General features: G+C 48.1%; 1 protein-coding gene across 1 annotated transcript in view; it reads right to left on the bottom strand.

Annotated features, from left to right (window-relative positions):
• Positions 1-873: 873 nt before the first annotated feature.
• Positions 874-16,030, bottom strand: part of LOC146193484 (uncharacterized) — a 39,689-nt gene continuing 24,532 nt past the window's right edge. Inside the window, exons 3-5 of the mRNA XM_084600564.1 lie at positions 6,036-6,326; positions 5,125-5,306; positions 874-928 (exon numbers count right to left, since the gene is read on the bottom strand). Coding sequence (XP_084456690.1) covers positions 874-928; positions 5,125-5,306; positions 6,036-6,326 — 528 coding nt within the window. The remainder of the gene's footprint in view (positions 929-5,124; positions 5,307-6,035; positions 6,327-16,030) is intronic.

Genomic DNA, 16,030 nt, shown 5'->3' with positions numbered 1-16,030 from the left:
GCCCTCTCATAACGTGCGAAAGCCAAAAGGTAGACTGTAAATAGTGGCCTTGAGAGTTGTTCGGTAATTGCGCCATCAATGGCGTCTACGAAATGCCATCCTCTGCTCGAATATCCTAGATAGGAGAGACAGCATAATGCATGAACGACCGACTTAGGGAACATGCAAAAGACACTGAAAACATGAGGGTGAGCGACTTGTTTTGCACTGTTGGTCTTTCTCCAATTGTGCATCATGGTTCTGAGATGTGCGAATTCTCCGTAAAGGCAGACATCAGACAGCTTGTGAAACTCTAGATGCCTTCTATACCAAAAAAGCAGGTTCGATGTGTATGCGTGGCACATAGGTGTTTTCCTAATAGGCTCAGCAAACATTTCCGCCACGCCTGCTTTGACGAGATCGATGTCTTTGCTTTAATACCGTGTACGCGTGCATATTATCTAAGACGGCTACGTATGTCAGCTGCTTTCATCTGAATAAACAGTTCGCGTAAGCGCCTGTGGTATTATCTTGTGTGAGGGAGTCATTGTGACTCCCTACTGATAGAAGCTTACACTCAGTGAGGCCAATGAAATCTTAGGCTATTTATTATCTATTTCACGTGGAATAGTACTGCATCCTTTTAAGAAGAAATTTATTCAAATACAAAGTAGAAGGGAACACAACGCGCTGGTGGTGAGAAAGAAACCCACGACCTCTGAATGTCGCATCCGGTGCTATTACAAACTGAGCGATATCGATGACTGTCTCACCCATTACACACTAGGTTATTAATGTTGCCTGTAATTCAATTGGGGAGTGGCCCCTTCATCCGCGAGATTTACTTGGTACGTGATCGAATCGACAGCGAGGGCGGAAGCTCTGCAAGAACCCTCAATCGCTACCCATGGCTTCAGCTTTAGCCAGAACGTGGCCCTTCGCAAGCTCTCTAGAAGGAGATTGAAAGTAAGTGTTTTATGGTACACAAATGTTAAAAGCCAACTGCAGGTGAGGAGTTCGGAAGAATCCGGCGGTAATATCGGCGGAAACCGCAAAAAATTGTCAAAGACGTAAAATTCTTCGTGGATTGATAATAACTGCAAAGTATTTTCAAATTATGCTACTTATTTCATAGTTCTTGTGTTCCTTCTTGCTAGTAAAGAAATGCTTCGTTATTATCCTCATTTCCTTCTCTTATTTTTCACAGGCCGACGCTTGGACACACGCGTAGTGTGCACGAACTGACCGATCTTAACAGAATAAATATTTTGGTGCACTAACGTGTAGGCTAGGTGGAAAAGCAAAGATGCTCCTAGGCCTTTCAGTACTGTGCATTGCCGCTTTTATATGAGCAGTTTATGACAATGATCCAGACGTTATGACACGGGAGTCCAAATTGCACTCTCGAAAATGCCCGTGTACACGTAGCCGTCTTATTTAAAGTGGTAGACAGAGACGCCCTGTATGTGGGAATGCTATAGGCTCTCTTATCGTCACATGGCAACAAAGCAGGCATTGATTGGGCAGCCTGTTTAGTGTTCTGTCCCCGCTTAACTGCTGTGGAGCCCACTGCTGAGCTCTCTGTTCGAGGGCTTGAGAGCTAGACGCGCTCATGCTAGATTTTTGCATGTACACAGCTGCTGTGGGTTCACAATAGGGCAATCCGCGGCAGCCAAGAGGGGGAGGGCATTGCTTTAGCAGTGTGTTGCACTGAACGCAGCCCATAAATAGCCTGCGTCAGACCTTTGTGATCTAGGCGCAGGCATGCTGACTATTTGCCCCCACAGAGCGTTTCGGGGTCTGCTCAGCGTAATACGTGAGCACCTGACAGTTATGGTACTCCCAAGTCACTCTACACTGAAGTGCCGAGGGCTGAGGCCTCGTATATCCTGCGTGGTACCTTTGGGGCTGGCTGGGGGCAACACAGCTGTCTGCCCACTCACCCTGGCAATGAGTCCAGGCAACGCATAATAGTTTTGAATAGCCCTGTTTCGCATACCTGTCATCATAACTTCAACAGTGAGTTGGCATGGGCCGTTGATCGTCGAGGCCATCAGGTGCATTATTACTGGTTCGTGCTTGGAAAGGGTTTTAATAAGTAGCCCCAGGTGCTTAGTGGAATCCTGAATGACAGGGACATGGAACTGTGCTACCATTAGGTCGTAGTAGTAGAGATGTGCGTAGTGCGGCTTTGTTGCGCTAATTACCCATGCCAATTGATGGTCCTAATTACATCAAAGTTAATGTATCGTAAATGCGTGATTACTCTCCATACCAAGATAAGAAGTAGCGCAAGAGCTTATGAAATGATCGCGAATAATTAACGCTATATATGAGCTGATGCAGCTCGCCCAGATTCCAGCTGAAAGGGCATCGGATCGTCACTCGCTCAGCAATTTTCTGTTTTTCTTTTTTTTTTTTCATGTAAAGGATTTCCTAATGCTCTTGAATAGCATCACCAGTTTTGACGTCCTGACGTCCTTAGGTGCTGACGGATAGAGCAATTTCGTACTCAGTGGAGCAATTTCCCCGAATATGCACTTTGATGCTGTTTAGAAAATGTATATGACGTACTAGGAAAGCTCGGTTTTGAAATGAGCCATACACACGCAACCGAGAACTAAGGAATAGCAAATATTTCTTCTCCGCATAAAGCCTAACGCCTTTGTAGCCCTTATGTGGTGTGCTTTACGGTTTACATATAATTTACTGTGTCTTTAAGCTTGTAGCTACAGCAGAAATAGGGGAACTCTGCAAAATTTAGGAAGTAACTTGAAGTTCTGGCTATTTTCATTATTAAGCTGCATATCTTGGCCCAGCTTCAAGCGGAACACATTTCGAGTTCAATAAATAAAATAAATCCTGAAGTACACTTACATGAAGAACAAAGACCCATTTTAAGATTGCTCGGAATGTACTTTGAACGTCTAAAGGCCATGTTCTTGTAAGCATTCAGCGGCAATGTGCTGTTTAAGGGAACAGGGTAGGCAAAATTTCCGAAAAAAATCGATTTTTTGTGTTTGTGTAATTTAAAATCTTTATTCTTTCCTTAACATAGCCCAGTCTTTCATTTGCGCGCACGCGAAATATTTACCTCAAAATCAACATTTTTCGAAACCTAGGCACCATCCAGCCACACCCCCTTTGACATATGCTCGGGATCTGTGCCTTTCCTAAGCTAAACAAAAATTTCTTTTTCAGCGCCTATTTTTTGTCACGTTTAGCGGGATGGCAGTCACTCATCTGGAAACAGTGAAAACCTAGCTAGCATACTTCAGTTAGCCAAATGAATCCTAAGACGCAGCTGAATTACTCGCAACGCGCGGCATTTTGCTCGTGTTTCGGCGTGTTTCCGCGGGCATACTGTTTATACCTTTGTGCTGGTTATTTAGCGGTAATGCAATGACAAAGCCAAAGAAGTGCTTTAAAAAACGTCTCTTCTACGGAAAGCGGCATAAGTCGATCTGCAATGACGCCAATTCTCCGCAACACAACCCAGGAGCGGGCGCCGCGGCCACCACGTCTGCGTCTGCACCACGTGCGCGTCTGCGTCTGCGCGTTTGCAGCGGTCCTTGAAGCAGTGAAGGCGGTGTTTCAGCAGCTCTCAAAGCCTGAGCTTCTCCGGAAATGTCTCCATGGAAAAACACAGAACGCGAATGAGGCGTTCAACAACGTTGTATGGGAGCGTGCTCCTAAAAATGTCTTTCTTGGTCTCAAGATGCTGAAAATAGCGACAATGGATGCTGTGCTAACTTTCAATGATGGCAGCATTGCTCGAGCCGAGATTCTGAGGTCATTCAGAGTTTCTCCAGGATGGTTTACAGTCTAGTGATTGCGCGAAGCTGACCGGCGGCGACTGTACTTTGCAGAGAGGGCTGCACGACTGGTCACTAAGGAGGCCCGGAAAACAAGGCAGCTAGCGCAGAAAAAAAGTGTTGATGATGGAGGGGACTACCAGACTGGTGGCTATTGAAAAAAATGCATGAGAATTTGTTTCTATAGTCCTGTATTGCAATAAAGCTCTTTCTTCCACTTCAAAGCCAATTATCTCAAAACACCAAATTTTGCTGCATTTGACCCTATTTTTTAAGAAACTACAGGCGCAAGGGAGATAAAATTTTCCAGACATTGAGCAAACTTTACAGATAGTCTATGAACTAGGATTATAAATATTATTGCAGACGATTTTTGTTTACAGGCTATTTACTGCAGATTATGGCTCTAAAATTCGGTGGGTCCAGTAAAAAAACGATAACAAAAAACTAACCTTCAAAAAAAATTATCCTAGTTCAGTAACACTGCCTAACATTGCTGATTACAATGCCACCATTGTTAATGTTCTAACGCAAGCCGATCATGAGAAAAAGGGTCACGAACATAGTCTAAAATGCATGGCAAGACCTACCTACCTTCCTACCTACCTACCTACCTACCTGCCTGCCTGCCTGCCTGCCTGCCTGCCTGCCTGCCTGCCTGCCTGCCTGCCTGCCTGCCTGCCTGCCTGCCTGCCTGCCTGCCTGCCTGCCTGCCTGCCTGCCTGCCTGCCTGCCTGCCTGCCTGCCTGCCTGCCTGCCTGCCTGCCTGCCTGCCTGCCTGCCTGCCTGCCTGCCTGCCTGCCTGCCTGCCTGCCTGCCTGCCTGCCTGCCTGCCTGCCTGCCTGCCTGCCTGCCTGCCTGCCTGCCTGCCTGCCTGCCTGCCTGCCTGCCTGCCTGCCTGCCTGCCTGCCTGCCTGCCTGCCTGCCTGCCTGCCTGCCTGCCTGCCTGCCTGCCTGCCTGCCTGCCTGCCTGCCTGCCTGCCTGCCTGCCTGCCTGCCTGCCTGCCTGCCTGCCTGCCTGCCTGCCTGCCTGCCTGCCTGCCTGCCTGCCTGCCTGCCTGCCTGCCTGCCTGCCTGCCTGCCTGCCTGCCTGCCTGCCTGCCTGCCTGCCTGCCTGCCTGCCTGCCTGCCTGCCTGCCTGCCTGCCTGCCTGCCTGCCTGCCTGCCTGCCTGCCTGCCTGCCTGCCTGCCTGCCTGCCTGCCTGCCTGCCTGCCTGCCTGCCTGCCTGCCTGCCTGCCTGCCTGCCTGCCTGCCTGCCTGCCTGCCTGCCTGCCTGCCTGCCTGCCTGCCTGCCTGCCTGCCTGCCTGCCTGCCTGCCTGCCTGCCTGCCTGCCTGCCTGCCTGCCTGCCTGCCTGCCTGCCTGCCTGCCTGCCTGCCTGCCTGCCTGCCTGCCTGCCTGCCTGCCTGCCTGCCTGCCTGCCTGCCTGCCTGCCTGCCTGCCTGCCTGCCTGCCTGCCTGCCTGCCTGCCTGCCTGCCTGCCTGCCTGCCTGCCTGCCTGCCTGCCTGCCTGCCTGCCTGCCTGCCTGCCTGCCTGCCTGCCTGCCTGCCTGCCTGCCTGCCTGCCTGCCTGCCTGCCTGCCTGCCTGCCTGCCTGCCTGCCTGCCTGCCTGCCTGCCTGCCTGCCTGCCTGCCTGCCTGCCTGCCTGCCTGCCTGCCTGCCTGCCTGCCTGCCTGCCTGCCTGCCTGCCTGCCTGCCTGCCTGCCTGCCTGCCTGCCTGCCTGCCTGCCTGCCTGCCTGCCTGCCTGCCTGCCTGCCTGCCTGCCTGCCTGCCTGCCTGCCTGCCTGCCTGCCTGCCTGCCTGCCTGCCTGCCTGCCTGCCTGCCTGCCTGCCTGCCTGCCTGCCTGCCTGCCTGCCTGCCTGCCTGCCTGCCTGCCTGCCTGCCTGCCTGCCTGCCTGCCTGCCTGCCTGCCTGCCTGCCTGCCTGCCTGCCTGCCTGCCTGCCTGCCTGCCTGCCTGCCTGCCTGCCTGCCTGCCTGCCTGCCTGCCTGCCTGCCTGCCTGCCTGCCTGCCTGCCTGCCTGCCTGCCTGCCTGCCTGCCTGCCTGCCTGCCTGCCTGCCTGCCTGCCTGCCTGCCTGCCTGCCTGCCTGCCTGCCTGCCTGCCTGCCTGCCTGCCTGCCTGCCTGCCTGCCTGCCTGCCTGCCTGCCTGCCTGCCTGCCTGCCTGCCTGCCTGCCTGCCTGCCTGCCTGCCTGCCTGCCTGCCTGCCTGCCTGCCTGGCTGCCTGCCTGGCTGCCTGGCTGCCTGGCTGCCTGGCTGCCTGGCTGCCTGCCTGCCTGCCTGCCTGGCTGCCTGCCTGCCTGCCTGCCTGCCTGCCTGCCTGCCTGGCTGCCTGCCTGCCTGGCTGCCTGGCTGCCTGGCTGCCTGGCTGCCTGGCTGCCTGGCTGCCTGGCTGCCTGGCTGCCTGGCTGCCTGGCTGCCTGGCTGCCTGGCTGCCTGGCTGCCTGGCTGCCTGGCTGCCTGGCTGCCTGGCTGCCTGGCTGCCTGGCTGCCTGGCTGCCTGGCTGCCTGGCTGCCTGGCTGCCTGGCTCTAGTCTGTCTGTCCGTCCATCTGTCTCTCTGTCTGTTCATCCGTCCGTCCGTCTGCCTGTCTGTCTCGATCGGATCAGATCAGATCAGGCCCTGAAATTCCAAGCATGCGCCAAGCACGCATATAATTTTCCATCTATCTATGATATCGAAAGAGCAACGCTGTCACGAAATAGGCGCACATTTTTATTAAGCCGGCGCGGCGCGAGGCCCGTGCAGCGCCTAATGGAGGCTTCCACAATGTTCGAGAAAAGCCTCCTTCCCCGCGCGAGAGAGCACGTAGCTTTGGGCGAGTCGCCGTCGCCCTCTTTCTCATCACCCGGCGATGACGGTGGTTCACCAGTCTGGAATGTGCCAGAGCTCTCCAGAATTTTCTACTTGTGGCCAATGACGACGCGCGGCTCGACAGGAGGAAAAGGGAGCGCTCTAACCAGCGACGCTAAGTGTGTGTGCGCGCTAGCCTTAGCGCGTCTTAACATACTGACGCGGCGCTCCCTATTTATTGAGGCCACGCTGCTTGTCAAGAGAGTCAGTCAGTCAGTCAGTGGTTGCGGCGTGTTCGCCAGTACTTCGACTGGACTCCCGGGGATCACCCGCTGTTGGCAAGCCCACGGACCTGCGAGAGAGCGGCGCTCGTCTTGCATGGCGGGCACATCGTGACTCTCGAGGCGACGGACTGCAACGGAGCCCGGTGAACAATTTGGTGTTTGTTTATGGTGACTCTCTCGTGTTTCATCCGTGGTTTAAAGCCTCTGTGTTATTTTGAATACCTCTGTAGTTGCATGATTAGCGTTTCTATTCTGTGAACCTCTCGTCTGTGCATTTCAAGTGTTCTTGTGTATTCCTTTGTATCGTCTCTTGCTGTGCATAAACTGTTTTGTTTGTTACTTCTGGCTCCGACCCTTACTCTGACTTGAACCGGCGACAGCTGGGCACCAAACAGCCACCCCCTTCTGTCACTACAAGGTAGTTGAATTCCGACTGAGCTTGCCACGCAAGTCGAGGGCATCTCCTTTGCGACCGGAAAAGCTACCCCCACTTACTCTAAGAATGTCTGGGAGAGTGCGCACCTTTAAAGGGCCCATGGAAAGCTTGAAGCCGCGCTTAAGAAAGGCGCAGGAGCGGTCGGCGCCCTTCACTAGTCAGCAAAGCGCAAAAAAATTTTAGGCTAACATCTTTAATAACCCAGATATTCCATATTAAAAATGACGTTCCTCCTCTCCTGTCGCTGTAACCCTCAACTCATACACGCCGATGCGCCGGCCAAAAAAAAAGAAAATGTCTGGGTCGACGCACCGCCCATAATGCGTCACGAAGTGACGCCACCGACTCTCGGTTTGTTTACTTCCGGTGGTGCTCCGATTTCTTCCCCTTCGTGTTTGCGGTTCGCGTGTCGGTCGCCATGGATCGCATGGATCCCGAGCTGGAAGCTTCGCTGCGTGAAGCCGCCGCCGAGCTGGACTTCGATCCATACAATTACACACCGTTTCGTAATCCGCTAGACAGCGACGACAGCAGTGACAGCAGCACGCCATCGACTGGCCCGTCTGAACCACCCGCTGGCGACGGAGACGACGGCCTACCATGGTGCGTTCCGTGGCGCGCGCTCCACTGCACTTAAGTTATTACAACTTTCTTATTTCACGAAATGCTGTTTCGTGTTTGCTTCAGGGCCTTTTCACATTTTACTTATGCGCAGGTGCCGCTGCGGCCGCTGCGAAACCATGCCCGCACCTGAAGAAGATATGTGCTGCTGCAGCATGCCGGAGGTGCTGGTGGTGTGCCAGCAGGACGGCGGCTACATTACGAGCCACCCAGCGTTCCAAAGCGTGTGCCTAACGCCCGAAGTCCTTTGGGCTGTGCACATTGCACTAGAGGAGGAGGGGCGAATATGGATGAAGACGGAGATGTGAACTAGGTAGTGCGGAAGTGTCGGGTGACAGATTCGCATTGTTTTTTTTTGTATGATCCGTTTACTGTAAAGCGTGGTATTTTCAGGCAGCACCGCTTCATAGCCTACCTCTTGTTTACCAAGTGGATTTGGGGCAGGCTGAGCGAAGGCAACAGGGTGGTGCTGCCAGCCTGTGTCGTTTGCCAGGTTCGTCGTCAATTTCCGTCGGCGAGCTACGTGGGATTCAGGAACCCTCCCCTTTAATCTCAGGTGATTGTCGCTTCACTGCATGCTGGCTTATCACGTGTGCCAGGCGCACTGCTTCGAGTGGTGCATGGAAGCGTGTTTACTTTTAAGGTGGAAAAATAGAGAATGCTATTTTATGAAGGCCAAGTTATGCACTTTGTCGAGTGTCTGTTTTGTGGCACTGTTTAAGAACATACATCCATTTCTCTAAAGTGCCAGAACTTGTAGATGTGTAATCAAGAAAGGTGTAGAACTGTTAGGTAGTGAAAAATAAAACCTGGGAAGAAAGTTCAATTCCTAGCAAAAAAAAATATACACATCCAAAAACAAGCCAGAATGGAGGACAATGCTAAGCATCGCCAAGTCTGCTTGGGCACATGATTCCAAGCATCTACCATAAACATTCATTTATTTGGAATAGAATTTTATAGAAAAAAAAAATAAATCAAAACACAGAATGCTTGTGCTGAGGCAGCACAAGCATTCTGTGTTTTGATTGATACCGAGTGTGTGAGTGCTCAATACTGACACAATGAAATGAGTGCTTGAAGGTTTGTTTATTGATACTCCTAACCGTGAATACAGGACAACAGATCGCAGAATACATCCATTCCAGCAGTGGAGTAATACAGGCGAAGCACAGATCAAACCACGACTTTTGTTCTTGCATTTGCTGATCTGAATTATTAATTTGAATTTATTTACAGTCGAATATGCTTGCAGAGTGTCACATTTCTTATCTCCAAGCTGCAGTAATAGCTGCAGTAAGTTATGAAATTTGGTTCAAGGACACGTTAGCCATCGGCCGCAGTCACAGTTGCTGCTACCGCTTCGATCTTGGCTCGCTTGCACTCTTGCTCAGCTTTTTGGCAATGGGCTAGTCTGGCCTCTCTTTGTTCAATGGTCTCGGCCGGCTGTCTGGCACGGTTGCAGCTTCCGTCTTTAGTGAAGTGGCCTATGTGCATAGTGTATTTCCGTAAGTTTAATGAGGGAGAAGGAGTAGAAGAAACATTAAGACGATGATCACTGTAGCGCGCGAAAATGTCTTGCAGTTAGAAATTGATGGAGGCGATGTTTACTGTACAGTGCGAGGGTGTGTTTTAGTTTTACTACGAGGTGTGATAGGTTGTGGTGATAGCTCAGTGCTCTCATGTCTGAGCTATAAAGATGACATTGTTTGCTGCACAGTGTGAGAGTTAAAAGTCAACATTGCATTCACTTTGAGGTTTGTGCATGGGAGGAGTAGAGCGAATGCTCTAAAAGCCTTACTTTAGCTGTCTCGGCTATCACCAGCTGTCATGCCTGGACATAATCCCCTATTCCTTGATTATCAGCTGTATCTAACTGTGCATTACATCGCTCTCCATTCACAGTGAATATAGGTACACGAATTCTGCCAGCTACGGTAGCCACTGCTTCTCATTTTGGGGCCTGTACCGCAGGAATCACTTACGGGCTGGGAGACCTTGTCATTGCCTGTTCTAATATTTATTCCTCTGGCATTTTATAGAGCCAGGAGGTTCTTTCATAATTCATTCATTTGGCACTGCTGATAAGGATGCTTTTAACTTGTTCTCTTGCAATTTCTGGAGCCTGGGCCCTGAACTCTGTCGACAGCTTGGCTTGTTATCTTGTTTCTTTGAGATTTGTGAATATGTTTCTAGTTTTTCCTGTCGCTTTTCTATCCGCATATCTCCTCTTCTGTGACTTCTTTTCATGGTCGCTTTTTCCAGTGTTGGGTGTTTACATTTTATTCATCTATGCAGGATAGTCAAAGGAAAACAAAAGGCAATATAGAACAGAGCACCAGGAACAAGGAACACAACTGAAGAATTTAGAGCTTTAAAGAAAAAAGACCATGATGTAGTTTGCAAGGAGAGAAGAAGGGAGCATTTATACAAGGGGAAGAGGTCACCTGCCTTGGGGCAGAGCATTCCGACCAGCTACGTGGGTGTGTGATGGTGGGCTGTCGGCTTTGACGGTTCCAAACGGCCTCCACTGGTTTCTGCTTTGGTTGTGTGGGCTGAGGCATTACCCGTCTACGGTACGAGCAATGCCCTTTGCATCACACTCTCATTCTGTGCAGTAAGCATCGTTCTCTTCATCAAGTTCAAACTACAGCATTGTGTTCAGCTGTGCGGCGAGCATTGTCATCTTCATGAAGTTCCATCTGCACCACTCCTTCATTTAACCTGGGTAAATATGGCATACACATACGCCATCTGGACGAGTGCGGCCGAGGTTTGCTAGCGTAATGTCGGACCAATTTAAGCAGTGTGACATAATTCGCAGTGCTTTCACATTACTGCACCTAAGCAGAATTGAGTGCACTCGTGCAATTTCTTTTGAGGGGGGAGCAGTTTTTTGCACTGCACTAGAGTATGCAAGCTGTGCCACGAATTTTTATTAAAGTTGGCAAATCCGATGAATTCTTGCAGCTCATTAACCTTTTTGTAATGTTTGTAATTTTTTAGCATATGTTATACCGTCCTGCAGTTTTGGTCTGTTCGATATTGTCACAAACCCCGTCTTAACGATTAACAGAGGCGCGAGATCCCCTTTACGGCTACCCGTCGTCCCTCTATGAGATTAGAGAACACAGTTAAAAGTTAGGCCGATGAACCAGTGAAGTGCATGTGTTGGTGTGTGATCAAGGAATAATTTTATGCATCGCTTTTTTCAACACACAGTGGGAACATTTATAGGTAGTAGTCCAAATTACACTGCATAAAAAAAAAACACCAGGACATGATAGTAATAAAAAACGACTCGGTAAATGACAAGAGAAAAAACCGACAATGAACAAACACTGCGATACTTTAGCAATATGCCAGACATCGAACCAGTGCTTCATGCCTGGTCTGCTTGTCCTGCAGTACCGCCTGATGGCTTGGTGCCGGTCTATGAAGAAAAAAAAGAAAGAAAAAGGAGAAAAGGAACTGTGAGGCCCTTTCAAAATGGTAAGAGCAGAGGTAAACACAGCACTTTTTAATGATGGTACATTAATCTCAGACTATTTGTGTAATCACAGCTATAAATTGTGCCAGTTTGTATCTATCTGCAAGAGTAAGACAAGCTAAATGTTTATTCTGCTGGTTTAATTCTTGCCACTTACAGAGCCAGGAGAGTCGTGTTTACTCCCAACTGCAGCTGCCCTGTTTCGGTGGAGGATAAACAGAAAGCATCTGGGTTACTTCAGGGCACATTAAATAACCCAGGCAGTCCAAATTATTCTGAATTCTTTAGTATGGCGCCTTTCATAGCTATAGAGTTGATTTGGTTTATTGGACCCCATAAATCAGACTAAACACTTGATGAAATCATAGTGACATTGACATATATATTATTGTAATGAAGACTAACATGTGCAAGAACATTGGGTGGTACCTGTAGTCAGTGAAGAAATGCCGATTCCCATGTCTTCCACTGCTGCCAAGCACTTGATCAGGCCTTGTTTCTCCATCGAAACACTGTTTGGCACCTCTGGTGACTGCACAAGTGAACAGTAGTTAACATATGATAAAAATGGTTAGAAATTATGATTTTAAAACCAGTTCTGTGCCTTGTTTGAATTTCTTGTTCACAGGCCTTGCATGTGCTCTTCTTTATTGGCTGAGGTTTAGGGTGTAGCATCACTTTAGTCATTGAAGCAGGGCAGGAAATTCAAGCATAGAATTGATTTGGGAAAGAATCATTATATTGTTCTGACTCGGGCTTACCTCACCGACTTGAACTTGTGCTGTGTGCAAAATGGCTCCATTCTCCCCAGCTAGTACACTGTAAGTCATGTACTTTGCGCTGTAGCCTGGGGAGTCAGAGCGACCATCCCCTGCCAGGTCTGTTGTTGTCCCAAGCTCACTAACAAGTTCTGCTTGCCTTTGCTGAAAAAGCTGCAAAGAAGGAGATGTTCAATTTAGAGGCTACAAACTTGCAGTCATGTGGTTGCCTTAGTGAATATTAGGATGAGGGGGGCAGGTTTCAAATGCTGCTTTTCTTCTAACTTTTCTCACAGCACATTTACTAAAAAAACATATATTGCAAAAATTATGCCTTCAGTACTAGAGCACGCAGCTGGTTTATTAAACATGTAGCCAAAGGCAACAGAGATGTACAATAGCAGGTGCATTGCACTGCAATGCCTCCGCTGTTGCATATATGCAACATTTTATATGTTTTATATGTTGCATTGTACCTTCAAGTTGTCATGAAAGGATGCGACATCTAGTTATGGAGTTAATAACGTATACTTTGACTTGAATGTTGTATGAAAGATATCCTTATTGTCAAACCTCATTTATGGCAGGTAGCAATATGCCCGTTGGTAGTTGTAGTAGGTCCTCTCTGTGATGCCTTGCATCCCGATGGCTTGCAGGAACTGAAGAACCGAAGCTATACCGCAGCCAGAGAACAAGATGCCTGCAGCCAGGAAGACAATTCCTGCTGCCTTTCCTTCAACCAGTGGCTGGCTTTTCCAGAGGAAAGAATGCTGCATTGAGCATGTCCCCTTCACAGTCACAAGGCTTCCCACTATGCTAAAGTAAAGGGTTTTTGCTTGCCCGCACATTGTGCAGGTCTCAAGAAGCTGCCGCAGGTAACCTTCGAACACAATGAATTTCCGCTCTTTGTAAAGGGATTCCTCAATCTCTGACTGGGCCGTTTTATCCTGACAGTCGCTGAAAAAGAAGTGCAGTGACATCAGCGATGGGTGCCATGTGACTGTTAATATTATGAACTAATACATAGCAGCCGTGGATGTTCATCTCGGAATGTCTTGGCTGTAAAATGTGCTAAATAAAGGTGCTGTCAAAGTTTATAATAGGTATGCAGTTTTTTTTTCGTTCTGTCAACAGGGAACAGAAAAATGCCATGGCAAATTAGGCACATTTTATGGATACGCAACTTATATTTTTTTCACAACAGAATCAAATATCATTTTGTATTTTAGTGACTTGTTCAAATATTTCTGCAAAATTAAATGGCAAAGTGCATGTGATGGCTCCATAGTAGCTCTAAAGACAGCACTAATGTACACTAGGCAGACACAACATGACCACATTATGTAAGGAAAAATTGCCCTTTTGCTAGCTGAAGCAACTGTGAATATCCTAACACCACGTCCGAGAATAATGGTGTGCAAGGTATGTATGAGGCATGGTCTCTCTAGACTCATCAAGGCAATATTTGTTGACCCATTGTGAGTATTACCACATCCTGAATCATGTCAAGCCATGCATGAGAGTTATGAACGCTATCACTCAAATGGACTGTGTCACGGGGAGGGTATATTTGCAGGTTTGAATGAGTGAACATGTGACACATAGGTGACGTAGCATACATGTCATGTCTATGTATTTCGTGGCGTTTCCTTCTTTTTTTGCCTAATGAACAGTGCTGAAATGACAAATTTTCTTGCCTGCCATAGCCAGCAAATGCACAAAAGTGGCTGAAAGAAGTTCTGTTCTAACGCGTGGCCAGTGATAGCAGTAACTACCAGACCACAGGAAAGGGTACTAAGCACTTACCAATGAAGCTACCGTAGCCCGGTATAGGCCCCTTTCTAATCAAGCTCCCAGCTTTGCATTTTGTTCACTTATTTACATGATTAGTATGGAATGCCATAATTCAGATATATCTCAACTCCCTTTTCTGCTTCTTGGCCCCACCATGAACGTCCCACACACTACAGGGAAGCAGACTAATGGCTCCTGCCATCCTGCATATATTCTTCACATCCCAACATGCACACTCCTAAGAATAAGGAAGGAGGCTATGACAGCGATGCTATGTCACCACTGCGTTATATGCTTGTTTGTGCACAACTTGCAAAACTACATTTCCCATATTGCAGCCTAGCCCTCCATCCCATGCACTGTGGGGCATTGCAGTCTTGATCCTGTCTTTGAAACACTCCAAGAATGAAGCTAGCAAGGGCTTTAGATGAACTTTGCAACATTATTCGTTGAACTGTATGGTATTTGAAAGTTCAAGTATGCATCTGATTTGGCTGAAATAATTGTGAACATGCACTACTTGGCCCTGCTGCAGTAGATGAAAAGTTAGGTGACATCCATTTCAAAGGAGAAACAGCACGAGCAGAGAGAAGGAAATTTAAGCACAGACTAAAAATGTAGTATGCTTCAATATCTTCGTTCGACATCTGCTTTTATGCTGTTGATGAACTAAACTAGGAAATTTTGAATACTTTTATGCTCCGACTAGACACTTACTTGTATGTCATTGAGCTAGCTTGAATAAATGCAACCGATCTACAGTTGCAGTGTAATGCACTATATCATGACTGTCTGCAGCTGGAGCTTTTGTTTTTAAATATTGAAACTCTGTTGAAGTGGAAATACTAATACCTGCAGAAGCTGGAATCAGATGCCAGCACATAACTCATGTCCCTGCCTGCAGTTGGCGGCTCGTTGTCGTCTTCGGTGCACACAGAGTCATCTACTTCCATCGGGATGGGTGTTGAGCCACGAGGAGGCTGAAAATGCCCTGGCGCAGGTGGTAGCGGATCAAGTACCATTGCAGTTAGGTGCGTTTTTCTTGCTGTACAGGTTTCCTGGTCGGCATCTACCCCGACTTTTCTGGTGGCAGGCTTCTCTGTTTAGACCTTGGTGCTGACTAGAGATTTAAGTCCAATAGACAACTGTGTACCTGAAAAAATTTCATATATTTAGAATTATTGGCAAGCACCCCATCTACGTTTAATGTAATCCATCATATAGCTCTCTTTAATGCATTTTCGCAACACTACAACAGCTTTATCAATAATGACTTAACAACAGAATTGCACTCCCACATTGTCTGTGTTGCCACAGTATGCGAGCGAGTAGTTGAAGGCCCCGCTTGCGATGCTTCCTGCAGACAGATATTCATAATTATAATGATGGTTGCAGATATGAAATTTTTCATGCTTTTATTTTCGGGTGCTGTATAGAGTGAACTGCCCTCAACAAAATGCAAACATTGTCAATTTGCTACACATACACAAATATTCTGAAAGTGGAGAACTGATATGACTAAAATATTTGCACAGACAAGCTGTATTTTGTGGAGTTTCAAGAGCTCTGAAAAATTTGGAGGCATGTTAGCAGCAAAAACAAAAAAACACAATGCAGGACAGTAGATTAACACTGTTCCATGAACCAATCCAACAGCTCATTATTTTTGAGCGGCGGGTCTCCCATGTTAATCCAGTTATTATATGTGCTCCGAGTTTTTTTTTTTTTTTTGTGCGCCAGTGCACACCAAAGCTTTGCATCATCCACTAAACAAAATTAACTATTTGAACTCCAAAATAATCTCATCTCTCCAGGAAGAGCTACAATTTAATTGCTTCCAGAAGGTTCCTCAAGCGATGATCGAGCTTGTGCATGGAAGCAGACATAACATTTGCACTAATTTGCATAGATTACTTACGCGGGCAATAGAGCCATTACATGTAATATAATTCAAAGCTGTTCAGTACAGTTGAAAATAAGCATGTACATATGTCAAAAGACTTGCATCATCCACTGGACAAAAAACTATCTAAAATATTCTCACTTCTACAGGAAGAG

This window comes from Amblyomma maculatum, chromosome 4 (genome assembly GCF_055883805.1).
Source record: "Amblyomma maculatum isolate TAMU_Amacu chromosome 4, ASM5588380v1, whole genome shotgun sequence".
Classification (NCBI taxonomy): domain Eukaryota; kingdom Metazoa; phylum Arthropoda; class Arachnida; order Ixodida; family Ixodidae; genus Amblyomma; species Amblyomma maculatum.
This window is presented reverse-complemented; position numbering and strand designations above follow the sequence as displayed.